The sequence below is a fragment of the Ictalurus furcatus genome, chromosome 21, assembly GCF_023375685.1.
Source record: "Ictalurus furcatus strain D&B chromosome 21, Billie_1.0, whole genome shotgun sequence".
Lineage (NCBI taxonomy): Eukaryota > Metazoa > Chordata > Actinopteri > Siluriformes > Ictaluridae > Ictalurus > Ictalurus furcatus.
In genome coordinates this window covers 21,116,694-21,131,474 of record NC_071275.1, presented here as the reverse complement: position 1 = coordinate 21,131,474, position 14,781 = coordinate 21,116,694, and the positions used below count along the sequence as shown (strand labels likewise).

At 43.1% G+C, this 14,781-nt stretch overlaps 2 protein-coding genes across 2 annotated transcripts; one reads left to right on the top strand and one right to left on the bottom strand.

The window, feature by feature from the left end:
* The first annotated feature begins 6,183 nt into the window (after positions 1 to 6,183).
* LOC128624718 (myb-related transcription factor, partner of profilin-like) lies at positions 6,184 to 9,157 on the top strand. Its single transcript, XM_053652377.1, has 2 exons — positions 6,184 to 6,613; positions 7,374 to 9,157. Exons 1-2 carry the CDS (start codon positions 6,184 to 6,186, stop codon positions 7,817 to 7,819), a joined length of 876 nt encoding a protein of 291 aa, XP_053508352.1. The 3' UTR covers positions 7,820 to 9,157.
* On the bottom strand, positions 8,909 to 14,712 carry necap2 (NECAP endocytosis associated 2). The gene is made up of 8 exons (XM_053653476.1): positions 14,453 to 14,712; positions 13,113 to 13,213; positions 12,846 to 12,950; positions 12,293 to 12,374; positions 11,685 to 11,793; positions 11,147 to 11,303; positions 10,646 to 10,724; positions 8,909 to 10,129 (listed from the first exon to the last, which is right to left on the bottom strand). The coding sequence occupies exons 1-8, from the start codon at positions 14,542 to 14,544 to the stop codon at positions 10,087 to 10,089; spliced, it is 768 nt and encodes a 255-aa protein (XP_053509451.1). The 5' UTR covers positions 14,545 to 14,712; the 3' UTR covers positions 8,909 to 10,086.
* Between the last annotated feature and the right edge of the window lie 69 nt (positions 14,713 to 14,781).

Sequence of the window (14,781 nt, the reverse complement as noted above, 5' to 3'; positions counted from 1 at the left end):
GTCCTCCGGAGAGTCCGGAGCGAACGCAGCAGCAGGGTGTGTGTCGGTCTCAGGCTGTATAACTGTGTGTTCACACACGCTGTGATTTCATCTCTCCAAGCCGCCGTGTCGCTGTACTATGACGTCACCAGTACGGGTTCCACTTTTAACAACAAATCAACAAAGGTTGCTGAAGGTGGGAAAACTTGTCCAAACGTTTGACTGGTACTACAGCTATATGTTCGAAACGCTTTCTTTTAGGAGTTAATAAACCAAATTGCTGATTGCCTGTGAGGTAACGTTACTCAGCTAATCACTGTAGGGTTTACTGCTCGTCACGTCACACGTGGTCAACATAGTTAATAATTAAAAGCTAATATTCCAGGCTATTAAAAGCATTAATCAACTTACTTGGTATGAGCACAATGTCGGATACGTTTTTCGATGCATCACGTCAACATCACCAGAGAAATATCATAAAGAATTGGTCAATTGCTAACGGCTAGAATTAATTTTTTTACAGTATCTGACAGGAGACGGATCACGTGCACGCAACTGTCTTCACTCTTACTGGTAGTCGCTGCACCAAGTTGCTCCATGTTGGACACGCCCACATCCAGTCGCTTACGGTCACTTTCGCTCACGTCGCCGGCTCTTGTTGAAAATAAATAGTCTCTGGTAGCTTTGTCGCTGCGAGTCGCTGTATGTTTGAACGCACCTTGAAGCTAGCTTAAGAATGCAGTGTTGTGTTTAGGATCTTCAACAGCACAGACTGCCCTCTAGTGGATTCTCAAATGAAAAGGTCCTGCAATATATTTTATATTCATGCACTGCTGATACACAGGAAACATAGTCCTCATCAGTATCTCGTTATTATAAGACATGCATCTTATTATTACTGGAAAACATCTCATTATTATAAGAAACGCTTCTCGATATTATTAGAAAACAACTTAAGGAGTACCGAGAAGTAAAAAACATGACGTAGTAATGAGATGCTTGTCTTCTAATGACGAGATATTGTCTCGTAATATCCGGATGCTCATGGAGATTTTTTTCTCGTCCGGCAACGATGCAGTTCTGTAATTTTTATCTAAATAATCTTCTCGTGCAAAACAGTAACAATAATACAAAGTGGTGAATTAAGCAATTCCCTCAGCGTCCCACTTAGACAGGCCGTTTAGATTAGATAAGTGTTACAGCAGCATGATCGGACCCTTAACTTCCGACATCTCACGTCACCGTGGACGTGTCCCAAACCACAAGCGCTACTCACGATAAACAAAATATAATCACCATCACCATACCAAAATCGTTCCACTGTAGACTCGTCCCACGCGACAAGCCCTATTCACTACAAAGAACATATAATCACCATCACCATCACCATCCCACGACATTCCAAAACATGTGATTATACTCTTCACACCATTCACAGTGATGTCGAATTCTGGATTCTGATTGGTCAGGAGGTGTTGGTTTGTTTTCTATAACAGCAGCTCTGACAGTAGCGCAGCTGCACATCCCAGGTTTATATTAATGTTCTCGTTCAAATACGTTATCGTTTCTATAGCAGTTCACTCACAGGGATTCCGTAAGGAGACGTTTATGTAATATTTATGGAAGGAGTCTCCAGTGTCAGCACTTTTTCTAACAGTCAGCAGGTTTTCCGTTACAGGAGAGTCTTCAGGACAATGGAGGTGGCCATTTTGAACGTTTATAGCTGCTGGAACGTGCGTGAGTATAGGAACTAACTTCTGCAGATGTTCCACAGAATTCAGTGTAACTAGAAACAGTTAAAAAGCGCAACGTCAGCTGGTAAAAAACTGTAAAATGGTCATCGTTGGCAAATTGTTGTGGTATGAGAGGAATAAAACACTTCCTGTAGCAGTGCTATAGGAAAATATAACAAATACCACTTCCACATGGTAACTGTACGTCTGCTCCGCGTCGGACCATATCACACCACCACGGCGTTACTGACTTCCCTATCACGGCACACCCCAATATGTTCTACTCCTCCTGTGGCTGTCACGGCTTATTGCCCACGGTGTGCTTCGTTCTGCCACTCTTTCGCCACCCCATGTCTAAAATCCTGGACACGCCTCTGCTGGATGAAGCGTCGGTGTTAGAACGCCAGCTGCTGGTCAGACTGCTGAGGTAAAACCTCTCACTGTTTATAAACTTCTGTAAAAGTCAAACACACTTTCCTTTATTATACACGTTTGGATTTTGAGTTATATAGTAGTGTTTAAACACACACACACACACACACACTGCTAACTAACCCTAAGCTTTTCCATCAAGGCTAATAAGCTAAAGAACGATGACGTCAGAAGAAGGCGTTTGAACTGTAACGGTCACAGAGCGCCAGAACAGACGTTTTAAACGCGGTCTCGCGCAATACTACACGCGCTGTTTCGTCGTAGCCATGGCAACTACGAAGCTAACGCTCCAGCAGCATCCGCTGGTGTGTCTGCTAGGCTGGTTAGCATCTTTAGTTAGCTGTCTGTTGTGACGGGATTTAAACTTCGGTCCGGTTTCACTAGTAAAAGTGAAAGCACTGAGGGAGACTCACTTCCTGCCGCACACACGCACGCACGCGCAGCCTCCTGACGTGATTAAAACACGCTGTAAATCACGCTATAAATCACGTACCTTCTGCGGGAAGAAAAGAGCCGACTTCTGTCTGACATCTTCACCTCAGAAACGCGCTGGATTTGGGAATGCAGTAAAATCCGTTCCCATTACGGAACATTACCGCTGTGTGGATGCGTATTTCCTGCAGGGGTTTGTGTTTTTTTCCGGGGTGGGACTAAAATCACGCCGAGATTTACTGAGGACCAAATCAGTGCTCATTAAATCCCGGGGTCCGTTACGAATCATTTCACTGAATCGATTCTTATGAACTAACTCGTTTAGAGGAATCAGACCGTCCGTGTTTTGATTCATTCGATTCATCTACAAAGCCTTTGCATTAAATGACAGATTTTTGTACTTTTCTGAATGATGTTGGAGTTTACATAACTGTCTAACGTGTTTATGTTGAAAAAAAACCCCACACAAATAAAAGTAAAAACCGTAGAAAGAGTAGTGTGATGTAGAACGAATACTACATTACAATACAGTTGTGCATCAGTGGATTTACATTATACACCATTGGGTCACTCTTGCTTGATTTAATTTTCAATTTTACAGCAGAACTCCACGTGTCCACGTGTTGTGACGCAGCATTGGAGCTTTTCAATATGGTGGAACTCATGGAAGTTTGGTTAGCAGTCAAAGCTAAGTGTCAGGACAGTGGTACTTTGGGAATTTTGGGAGTTTTTTCTTAGTCATTTGCCAACATATCTGATGCAAAAAAGTTGATGTTTCTGACTGTTTTGTCTGGGCTGTCACTGTGCCTTTAAACTGTCTATATAAAGGACTTCAGGTCATGCTAGCTAGCTAGCTAAATTGTTAGCCTCAGCCTTGCCATTCATATTTCCAGTTCCATACCAAGGGTGTTCTCGCAAAGTTTCATTTTAAATGAAGTGTGTAGCAAAGAACATTTCTGGCCCATCAAGTGTCAAGAATGGAATGTAGTAAATAACAGATGGTACCAACATACACAGCACAATGAACGCTTTTAGCATGCTAACATCAGCTAGCTCTGAATGCAGTCTGACACTTCATTACATCTCATTTGTTTTAATGTCAAGCGTGAAACATATTAGCATTTAATGAACTTCTTTTGTAAAAAAAAAAAAATTCAAAATCTGTGTAGATTACTTGTCATTTGTACAACAGCTAGCATAGATCAGACACATCAACGATTCACTATAAAGTTTAATTGCTAATAATGAATGCTACATATCAATGTCACTGGCGGTCAGTGTTAAACACGCCAAGAACAATAAAATAGGTCTTTCTTTAAGAATCCATCCATCTTCTATACCACTTATCCTTCCTTCAGGGTCACGGGGAACCTGGAGCCTATCCCAGGGCATATTGGGCACAAGGCGGGGTACACCCTGGACAGGGTGCCAATCCATCACAAGCCACAATCACACTACGGGCACGCCAATCAGCCTACCATGCATGTCTTTGAACTGGGGGAGGAAACCGGAGTAAACTCCGGAAACATGCAAATTCACACACACACACACACACACACACACACACACACACACACACACAGCAGGAATCAAACCCCCAACCCTAGAGGTATGAGGCGAATGTGCTAACCACTAAGCCACCGTGCGCCCCTTCTTTAAGAATTTAAAGAATTAAAATAAACCTGAAAATAAACTTTGATTCTTTATTTGTACATTCACTTCCATTTAAAACTCTTCCTGAAACAATGGATTAGTCCTGCTTTCAAACAGGAAGCTAGGTAAATTAGAAAACAGCATACTTTACAATAAAGGATCGTTGACAACAAAATCACGTTATTGTAAAGAAAGTAAAAAAAATTGGTGACGTTTTCAGATTTTGTATCTGTTAGGCCCTGAATGTTAGCTAGAAGCAATTTCGTGTAAGTTACTTAATCAATCACAAAAATGTTTAGACTGTTAACAAACAAAAAGAGAAGTGCACAAAACACACTCGGGGAAAGCCAGTTTTAGGTTATTAGAACAGAAAAAAATAAATGAAAGAACTGGAATTTGTCAATATAATTGGAACAGAAACAAGGGAATTAAAAAAAAAACACTTTATTCCATGAGATCAGTGAGAAGCTGTACAAGTCCAGTTTTTTCAGTGGATCACAACAATTATATGTCATTACTGCTCCACAAAACAACTTGGTGATGTAATCATTAGGATAAAAAACAGACTTTCTTTGGTCTCATGGGCACGGGTGTGTAAGAAAAGTGCACAAAATCTCACTCACCCCCGACTGAGAGAGGAATAAACTCCAGATCCTGCTGCAGAACGTTTACTCCTGCACTTACATGATCAGACACACAACAAAATGCACCATGGAGACAGTTGTATACACACACACACACACACACACACACACACACACACACAGACTCCACCAACCGGTCCCCACTGAACACGTTCACACACTTTACGCCTCCCTGATATGTCTGCGGCAAACCTGCAGAGTGTGGATGTGCGGTCAGGAAATACCTCTTTTTTATTTAAATGAATAAATGATATCTTATAGATATCTGTAAACATACGCTATTACACGTGATAAAAAACAACTTCTCAGCTTGTGGCCATGATGGGACGCACCCGGTCAGCTACAATACTCAAGTAGGATGTGGCATTCAAGCGATGATTGATCGGGATTAACGGGTCCAGAGTGTTTCATGTAAACATTCTCCACATCATTACACCACCTCCACCAGCTTGGACTGTTGACACCAGGCAGGTTGGGTCCATGGATTCATGCTGTTGGCATCAAATTCTGACCCTTCCATCTGTGTGCTTCAGCAGAAATCGAGATTCATCAGACCAGGCTATGTTTTTTCCAGTTTTCAACTGTCCAGTTTGGTGAGTCTGTGCCCACTGCAGCCTCAGCTTTCTATTCTTGGCTGACAGACCTATGTGGTCTTCTGCTGTTGTAGCCTATCTGACTCGAGGTGTGACATGTTGTGCAGTCTGAGATGCTTTTCTGCTCACCACAATTGTACAGAGTGGTTATCTGAGTTACTGTAGCCTTTCCGTCAGCTCGAACCAATCTAGCCGTTCTCCATTGACCTCTCTCATCAAGAAGGTGTTTCCGTCCTCAGAACTGCCACTCACTGTACGTTTTTCTTTATTGCACCGTCTGAGTAAACTCTAGAAACTGTTGTGTGAAAGTCCCAGGAGATCAGCGGTCATAGAAATACTCAAACCAGCCTGTCAAAATCACTGCGATCACATTGTTCCCACATTCTGGTGTTTGATGGGGACATGGAGCTGCTGGCCTGTGTATCTGCATGATATACACCACGGTTGATTAGATAATAGTGTGAATGAGTTAGTGTACAGGTGTTCCTAATAAAGTGTTCAGTGTGCTCTTGTATTTTTGTTATTATTATTATTAATAATAATAATAAAAGGACAGTAAGGTCATTTAGTGCTTATGACGTCGTGGCGCACAGACGGGTGGGGGGTGGGGGGTGTGGGATTTCCACCCTGAAATCCAGCGCGCTATTTTGGTGTCCTTAACGCAATCGCAAAAAGCTCGGCGAGGGCGCACCGCAGCGGCGCCGTGACATTTCGATCATGTCGGGCTGCATGGATGAGATCCGAGACAGACTCCGACAAAAGAAGTTCACGCAGGAGGAAACGGACATCCTGGTGCGGGAGGTGCAGAATCGGCACGACAAAATCTACGGTACCCGGAACAGGCCTCCGCGCTCCGAGGACGTGAAAAAAGCCTGGGATGAAGTGGCTAAGACCGTCAACGCCACCTCCTCCACCGGCATCCGGAGAACCGCCATGCAGTGCCGCAAGCGCTTCAACGATGTGCGACGGAGAACCAAGCAGAAGATCACCGCGTCCCGGCGCGCCATGAACGGAGCTGGAGGAGGAGGAAGAGGAGGAGGAGGAGGAGGAGGAGCGAGCACCAGCGAGACACTGAGCCCGGCCGAGGACACGACTTTCCCCGAGGAGAGCGCACACGGGTTCGGGGGGCTCGAGTTCGGCCTGACAGGTAGCTACCGGAAAGTACCTTAACACTCACAAAAACTGATCCATACTGACTAATCCTCAACACACACCCCCGGAGTTCCACATCTGAACACACACTGCGCCATGTTACACTTCCGTTCCAAAATAATGAGGGGGGAACCGTTCACTACCTCCTGAGGTAAATCCTGACGTCCAATCACATTGCAGGGTGACGTCACAAACAAGCTGTTAAATCCCCTCACATGTATTCTGCCAGCATTTCCTGTTATAATTATTAGGATAAAATACTGAGAATAAATCCCACAATTCGATGTTAACCAGAGGAACCTAGTTAGCGATAAAAGCTAACCTTACCTAGCAGATTCCTGGTTTAACAATAACAACAACAAATAACATTACTGTAGCAAAATAGTTTTCAAAATATTTATGATCTATATTGGTTTCTTTCTAAAACAATGTAAGGAAAACACTGAACACGTCGTGAGGTAGGCTACACCAGCGTCACATGCCAGATGTTAGAGCACGTTATTGTGTGGAAAAGAGTTCATTTTTAATCAGTTATTCAGAATGAATCCAGTGACACGTACTGGGAGTTAATGCCTGCGAACTGTAGTGTGTGTGTTAACTTTTATGATCATTTCAGTGTTCCGTTAAAGATGAGTTGGATAAAGCAAACGGTTTCATACATTTGAATTCACTGTTTAAAAGCTTGTTAAAGTCCAGTTCGCAGATGTAGTTTTCAGTCGGAGTGATCCATCACTGAACACCTCACACTTCTTCAGCTCCGCAGGGGGATGCGGCTGTGCTGGCCCCTAAATCGGAGCCGGTGTGGGATGAGATGGAGCGGGCGGAGGCGGAGGCGGAGATAGAGGTGGAGGTGGAGGACTCTGTACAGCCCACAGGGCGGCGGCGACACGGCCAGCAGCGGCCCGGGGATCTGGCGTTCCTGGACGTGCAGCAGGGAGGCTTCGACATGCTGCAGCGGGAACTCGGGGCCCTGCGGCGCACCATGAACACTCGGCTGCGCAGGATGGAGAGCAGGGTTTACCCGCTGCTGGCGTCTGTGGAGGACAGTCTGCGCAGACTCGCTAACGCCGCTGAGCGCTGGGCTCCTCCCCTGAGCGACACGGGCTCTGCGTCTGCGTCTGCGCAGCCCACAAACCCGCGCCACTGCTTGCGCGTGCGCACGAGAGGGAGGAGAGGAGGGTCCATTAATATTTGGTTGTGATGTTTTTTTTTTTTCTTCTAATTATTGAACCCTTTTAAAATCCTACTACGGGGTCACATGTATTATTGAACTCTTTTTATTAGCTATTTATTCACATCATACAGGGATCAGCAAGATGGCAAAATTTCTGTTCCCTATATATTAGGGCTGGGTAAAAATTCTCCGATTTGAATCGATCTTCAATTTAACGAAACGGCATCGATTCGGGAAATCCCCGAATCACATGCTTTACTGAGAGATTGGGAATATTACCTGTAGTTCGCCTCTCGTCCTGAAGATGTCGCCATCTTCCATGTTTTCAATTCTTAAACGTTTCAAGTTGTTAATGAATTTCACTGTTGTACATTTACAATGTTTTTATTTTTATTTACAGTAATGTGTAGTTTGTGCTTACCCTTTGTGCGTTGCATGAACATATTTATGATTTCTTGTTACATTTGTTACTCAAAGTAATTAAACATAATTGTACGGGTCCTATTATTAATGTAAATGTGCATTTCAGTAATATAGCTAACACGGAGGGTTTCAGTTACCAGCATTTATATTACAACATGGATTCCATGTCTGGAAAACTAACATTGTAAATGAAATATTTATAACTAAATCGATATTGAATCAAATGAAAACCATATAAATAAGAAACTAATCGCCAAATCGGTGGCAATACCCAGCCCTTCTATATATATTTAGCTACACTTTTATTGCTAGTTTTGTATATTTTAAGACTCCAGTAAATACGACTTGAGTCCTGGGGTGAAATTTACCTCACGTCTCGCCTCAGAACCTGCATCGTGGGTGCTCTGTATTTTCATGACGCCTCCTCAGTCACCAGCTGCGCCTGCTGAGGAAGCGAGAGGAGGATGCGAGGCAGGAGGAACGAGCCGTCTTCACTAACTAACACAGCTGTGTCTCCTTTCACAGAGCTGAGCAGAACAAAGCTGCTGGTGCAGGAGCACTGCGTCATTACGGATCATATCCGAGTTTAAAGAAGCATCCTGCGTTAATGTTCCTTCTTCAGAATGCTGATCCAAACATAACTAACCAGCCTGTAACATCTTCCAAGAAGAGATCAGACTCATGACAAACAAGTGACAGAAAAGGGAAAGAAAAGATTTTATTTACAAATTAAAGTGTTGCTTTACATTTTATACATGTTTTTCTATAATTAAAGGCACTTGGGAAGAGATTGAGCTCTTAAAATGCTATCACAGTAGAGAAAGTGATTCCAGAACAGCTTCATAAAACGTGTGTGTGTGTGTGTGTGTGTGTGTAGGGGAAATAATAAAATCTGCACTGACGTTAACAGACGAGTTCTGACTGAATGCAATCAGAGATAGGAAATAACACCGGTCCGAGCTTCCTTCTGCCAGAAATCTACTACAGGACATGTTTAGTGTCTGAACTCTGAGGTTTGCTTCTTTAGTTTTGTGCTACGAGGCTAGCATGTAGCCAGCATGAAATGAAAAGCTATAGCCTCCGGTTTAGCATGGTGCAAGTGTCTGAAGATTTACAAACCAAGTTTGCAAAATGCTAAAACATCACGGACACCAAACACGTCTCCACTCTGAGTGAAAGATTTCATTTTTGTACAAACCGCTGCTTCAAACATTAGTTTTACATACATTTCATTTTTTCCTTTTTAAAACTCACTGGTTCCTTCACGGGCCCAAAATAAAACAATACCGATCAGCGAGCTAGCATATAAAACCAAAAAGGCTTTGCAGACACACAGGAAAATGAACGGTGATGTCCAAAACAACACCGAGATGAAGGACAGGTCATGAGGACAAACATTATTCATAACTGTATAAACCTCAGCTGCTCGGCTCTGTAAGTGGATTCACATAAAAGCGTACAAATAAACGACATGATCGTTAAAGAAGGGAAAAAAGAAAGCAACAGATAAAAGATGAAAGCAGATCCCACTGCACGAGAAACAAACAAACAAACAAACAAAAACATTTCAAGAATACTTTCCTAAACAAAAAAGTGGAATGTGGATCCTCGCTCTGTTCTCAGTGAGCTCAAAACGTACAAATGTGCACACGTGACACAACTCACTCTGAGTGTGTGTGTGTAAGAGAAAAACACATCTCAGATACGTTCAGTGTTTTCTCTCCAGCTTTTCATCCACCTTGCTGTGAGGGCAAACTGCGTGTGTCCTTGTGTGTGTGTGCGTGTGAGTTTGTGTGTCTTCCTGCCCTCACACACTCTCTCACACACACACACACACACACACACACACACGCGCATACCCGTTCACACAATCAAAACTGCACCCATCCTGGTTTCACACTTTCCTGAGTTGTGCTGCAGAGAGAGAGAGAGAGAGAGAGAGAGAGAGAGAGATGAGTGATATTTATAATTTGTAAATATAATAATAAGGAATATTTATTATAAACGTTTGATGTTCACAATTAGCACAAAACATCCACAACACTGATGATGAAAAAGCACTCATCAACTCGATCTGAAATTAGCAAATGAAAGAAAACTTTTCTTCAACTACTGATACTCTTCCCATAATAATAATAATAATAATAATCATCATCATCATCACCAAATCAGCCCTTTTCAAACTTATTCTCAGAAGTCATATCTCTATTTAATAATTTGTAATTTGGTCAATGTACTAAATCTGCTTCAGCCATTTTATTAAAAAAAAAAAAAGTGCTGCATGTTATTAAATATTTAAACATTACTAAAACATAGGAAGCTATCTCAGTAAACCTTCATTAAAACAGCCCTAATGAAAACAAATCCTGTGCACTCCCTCACACACTCCCTCCCTCCCTCCCTCCCTCAGTCTGTGGTGCTGATACTGACCCTGATCCAGCAGCAGTGAAATCCCCCCACTGGTCCTGAGACGCCTGAGTTTGAGGAGCTCCAAAATCCAGCAGCATCCCTGCAGAGAGAGAGGGGGAGAGAGAGAGGGTGGGAGAGAGATAGTGGGGGAGGGGGGGAGGATGAAATCTCTATGACTGTATAGATCAGGGCTGTTCAGGCATATCCACACAGGGGCAACGTAGATGCAGACTTTCATTCCAGCCAGTCAGGAGCCACACCTGACTCCACTTTACTCTCCAATCAGCTATAAGGTGTGTCTCCTGGGTGGCAGGAATGAAAGTCTCCATCTACCCCCCAGCCTTGTGTGGATAAGCCTGAACAGCCCTGGTGTAGCATGATAAGAAAATCTGAAATACTGAATATTAGAATAATATCCAAGACTCACCAGTATACTCTCTTACTGATTAGTGTGATTAGAGCGTGCTGAGAGAGGACATGCTTTAACCAAATATATACCAAATATTCTTTTATGAATATTACCTGTGCTCTGTTGAGTAGGTGTAGCTATCTGGTGGGCGGAGCCAGAAGGAGGAGGAGAGCAGAGTCCACCACTTTTCCCACCAGGAGGAGGTGGGAGCAGACCCCCAGCGCCTGCGGGACGAGATTTAGAGGCCGCTGTGTCCTTCTTCTTTATGTTCTGAGACAGAGAGAGAGAAATGTATTATCACTCGGGTTCACGTGTAACAGTCCTGTTTATAACTGTATAAGTGTTCTGTAAAAGTCTAACAGTCCTGCGTATAAACTGGGATTTGTCCAGACTGCCTCTCTAGGATCTCTGGTCAATGTTAATATGACATTTCTATCAAACTGGGTTTTGGGGTATTTTTGTAGCCAATTTGAAAGAATTTTTCTAGATTTAGTTTTAGAAAAGGATTAAAATCCCAATAGTTTTGATAAAATGTCAATAAGCTAGTAAGGACTGAATGCATCATCAGTACTTAATTCATTTTTATATTTAGAGTTGTATTTATATTGTGCTCTGTCTCGACCCCCCCCTCCTCCCCCCTCCCCCTCTCACCCCGAAGCTGATCTTGATGGTCTGTCCCTCTTTAAAGCCGAGGTCCAGTTTAGGAGCTGTGCTCTGATTGGCTTCCTGCTTGGCCAGTTCACCTTCCTGTTTTACCCACCTGAGAGACACAGAGAGAGAATTAGTCACACGAGTCAAACCTGTCAAACACCTCGCTTTAAGAACACCTTTCACCACTGGACCCAGCTATGTCATCATGGGCGGAGCCGCCACAGAAAGATGCTGACACACATCTCTCAGGCAGGAGCAACCTGATAACAAGCAGGGGGTGACGTTGAGAACGTGAGCACGTACATGGCAGTCGGAGAAGTCACTCTCCCAGCCTGAAGGATGTGAACTCCGCCCACCTCTGCTGTGATTGGCTGGTAGAGATGTGTGAACAAATGGGAGGTGGAAGCATTGTTCGTTTCTAATCATGCAGCCTAAGAGACAAACACTACATCACTTCGTTTTCTTAACGACGTGTGGAAAAGGACACAATGTAGCGTTCCTGTCTCCTGCTCGGCCCTTAAAATGATTTAACACGGTCAGTCGGAGATCTTTTTCCCTTCTACTATAAAAGTGGTGTGTTAACATGCCATATCGTCGCACAGACTCACTTAAAATGATCCTGGAGGGCCACGTTAAAGTCGAACGAGTCTCCACGATCCGCGAAGCCGAGCCCGATGAACGCGTGTCGTCCTGAAAAACAAACATAACAAGACGATGTTCATTACACTGCAAACAACAACGGCTTAATACATGGAATTAATGATATAATAATGAACATAATAATGTTCAGAGTCCCAAATTCACTGAACAAAGCGCTGACAGTGGAGAAAAAGACCGATACTTTCATTCGAAAATATATCAAAAACTTCATTTGAATCTGAATACTCTGAAGGTCTTGAGCGAAGTAACAGAGGTGAAGAGAGGGATGGAAAGAACAACGGAGAGAGAGAAAGTGAGTTGTGGTGTGGTTCAAAGAAACTCACGTTCACAAGAAGTGTGTAAAATTTGGTCGTTAAGCAACAAGTAAATTCATATGCAGTGTGTCAGCTAGTTGATGACAAATGTCAGTAATTCAAAGATTAACACATACAAACACAAACAAACACACACACACACACACACACACACAGAGTAACAACACATTAATAATCGTGTTATTACCGTTTCCATCTTCAATCTTGATCACAAAATAGCGACTGGAATCTGTGACGGCTTCTACAGACGCACCGGGGTACTGATCTACTGGAGCCTGCGCAAACAGCTCACCTGTGCACGCACACACACACACACACACACACACACACACACACGCGCACGCACACACAGTCAGTACCTAGGCAGATAACTGATTTAGAAACACACTCACAAAGACACAGACACATGAGAACTCCCAGAAACACACACACACACACACACACACACACACACCTGTGTTCCTGTCCTCCAGTTTGATAAATGCGATTTTGGCCTTTGCCGTGATCTTCATGCGGCCGGTCCAGGCTGGCTCGTCCAGCTTCCAGTCAGCAGCGCTGCGTGATACAATTTACACACTAATTACATTAAAACGGCAGTAAGTGACTTTGTATTAAACATTAATGATTAAGTCAGTACAGCAACTGTTCTCTTGCACTGTTGAGAGTCATCCAGTAAAGTTTCATATTATTTTAGAGAGACACGTAAACGTGTCGTAACTCACCACTTACAATCATGGCGTTAACTCGCGCTACAAAACCCATGTTTTTATGCGACTTGTTTGAGATCTTTCCTAATCCCCAAGAGGCGCATACTGCCGCTTTAAATTTAGTCAAATCAACCTTTAGATTTATAACCTCACGACTTCAAGTCGACAACAGAGGTTCTCTTGTGATCGACTGATTATCTTATGCAGTGACTATATGCAGCGATGACGTCGACTACACGTTCGTTCGGACTGAGGAAGATCAACATGACAGAGGCGTTTAATTTCCTGATACATAACAATAGTTTCACTTCAGTCATGTTTTAATTATGTGTATTTAATTCTGTCTCAATAATAATGATCTGTGTATATTAGCTATAATTAGAAATGGCACAATAAGTGATGGTATGATATTTAAGGAAGCGTCAGTGATGGGACTAGTTTATAGAGTATTTATAGAAAAGCTGATGATATTGTGCATATATGAAGATAAAGTAAAGTGATTATTTGTTTGTATTCTTTTAAAATGATCTGATGTTACTGTAAAGCACCTCAGTTAGCTCTTAGTGTGCTGTTCATTAATACTATTAAATATTAATAAACGGCTTTCATGTCAGGGCCGCCTCACTGTACATCCGGGCCACCGTGCCCAGTCAGGTCTCGTGCCATTAACCGTCAGTTCCCGATTTCACCTCAGATCGATTATACTTTTTAGTTTTTAGATATTTTTAGTTAACGTTTGAAACGAAGTACTCGCGTCGACAAACAATATAAAGGTGATAAAAACCTTTTAGAAATCTGACTTCGACGCCTGTTGCCTTAAACACGGTAATTAGCAACAGGCTACCACAACTCTGTGGAAACTCGTCACGAGCAGTTTAATTCGCGCGCGTTTATTATAAGTATACATTTATGTAAATCTGGCTTGTATACAGTGGTACAGCGACCCAATCACGGCGTTTTATTACTCGATGAATTAGCATATGTATGATCTTTCCGGAACTTTGACATCCGTATAACCGTGCTGGAGATCCCCGGTTTGGGTGGGAAAAGTATCGTTAATAAAGTTGTTACGACTCTTTATACTCACCGATATCCCCGATTAGAAGCCCGTGGAGGAATCTTGTACACGTGAACCTCCGGTTTAACGCAGAGAATCGACTCGTACGCGTCGTCCGCCATCCTGCTGTTTTCACAAACTTTCAGTGAGCTCACCTGAGCAACAACAGCGAGGAACTGTGCTGGGCATTTCCGGTCTAACACCGAGTCCCAGAATGTAGAAAATAAAAGTCCCGGGGCTGCGTCTGAAATATCTCCCTAATGCCTATATAGGTTCCCTCGCACGGAATTAACTACGGTTATAAAAGCGGACCCTGTGTAGTGCACTTTATTTCCATTTGGGATTGAGCCCTGGTCGGA

Bases quoted from the DNA above. Each gene is read 5' to 3' on its own strand.
- LOC128624718 (XM_053652377.1), top strand. From the start codon at position 6,184: ATGTCGGGCTGCATGGATGAGATCCGAGACAGACTCCGACAAAAGAAG. The intron at 6,614-7,373 runs GTAGCTACCGGA...ACACTTCTTCAG, and splicing joins GCTCGAGTTCGGCCTGACAG to CTCCGCAGGGGGATGCGGCT.
- necap2 (XM_053653476.1), bottom strand. From the start codon at position 14,544: ATGGCGGACGACGCGTACGAGTCGATTCTCTGCGTTAAACCGGAGGTT. The intron at 10,725-11,146 runs GTAATATTCATA...CTCTCTCTGCAG, and splicing joins ACCTACTCAACAGAGCACAG to GGATGCTGCTGGATTTTGGA. The intron at 10,130-10,645 runs GTCAGTATCAGC...CTCTCTCTGCAG, and splicing joins TTCACTGCTGCTGGATCAGG to CACAACTCAGGAAAGTGTGA.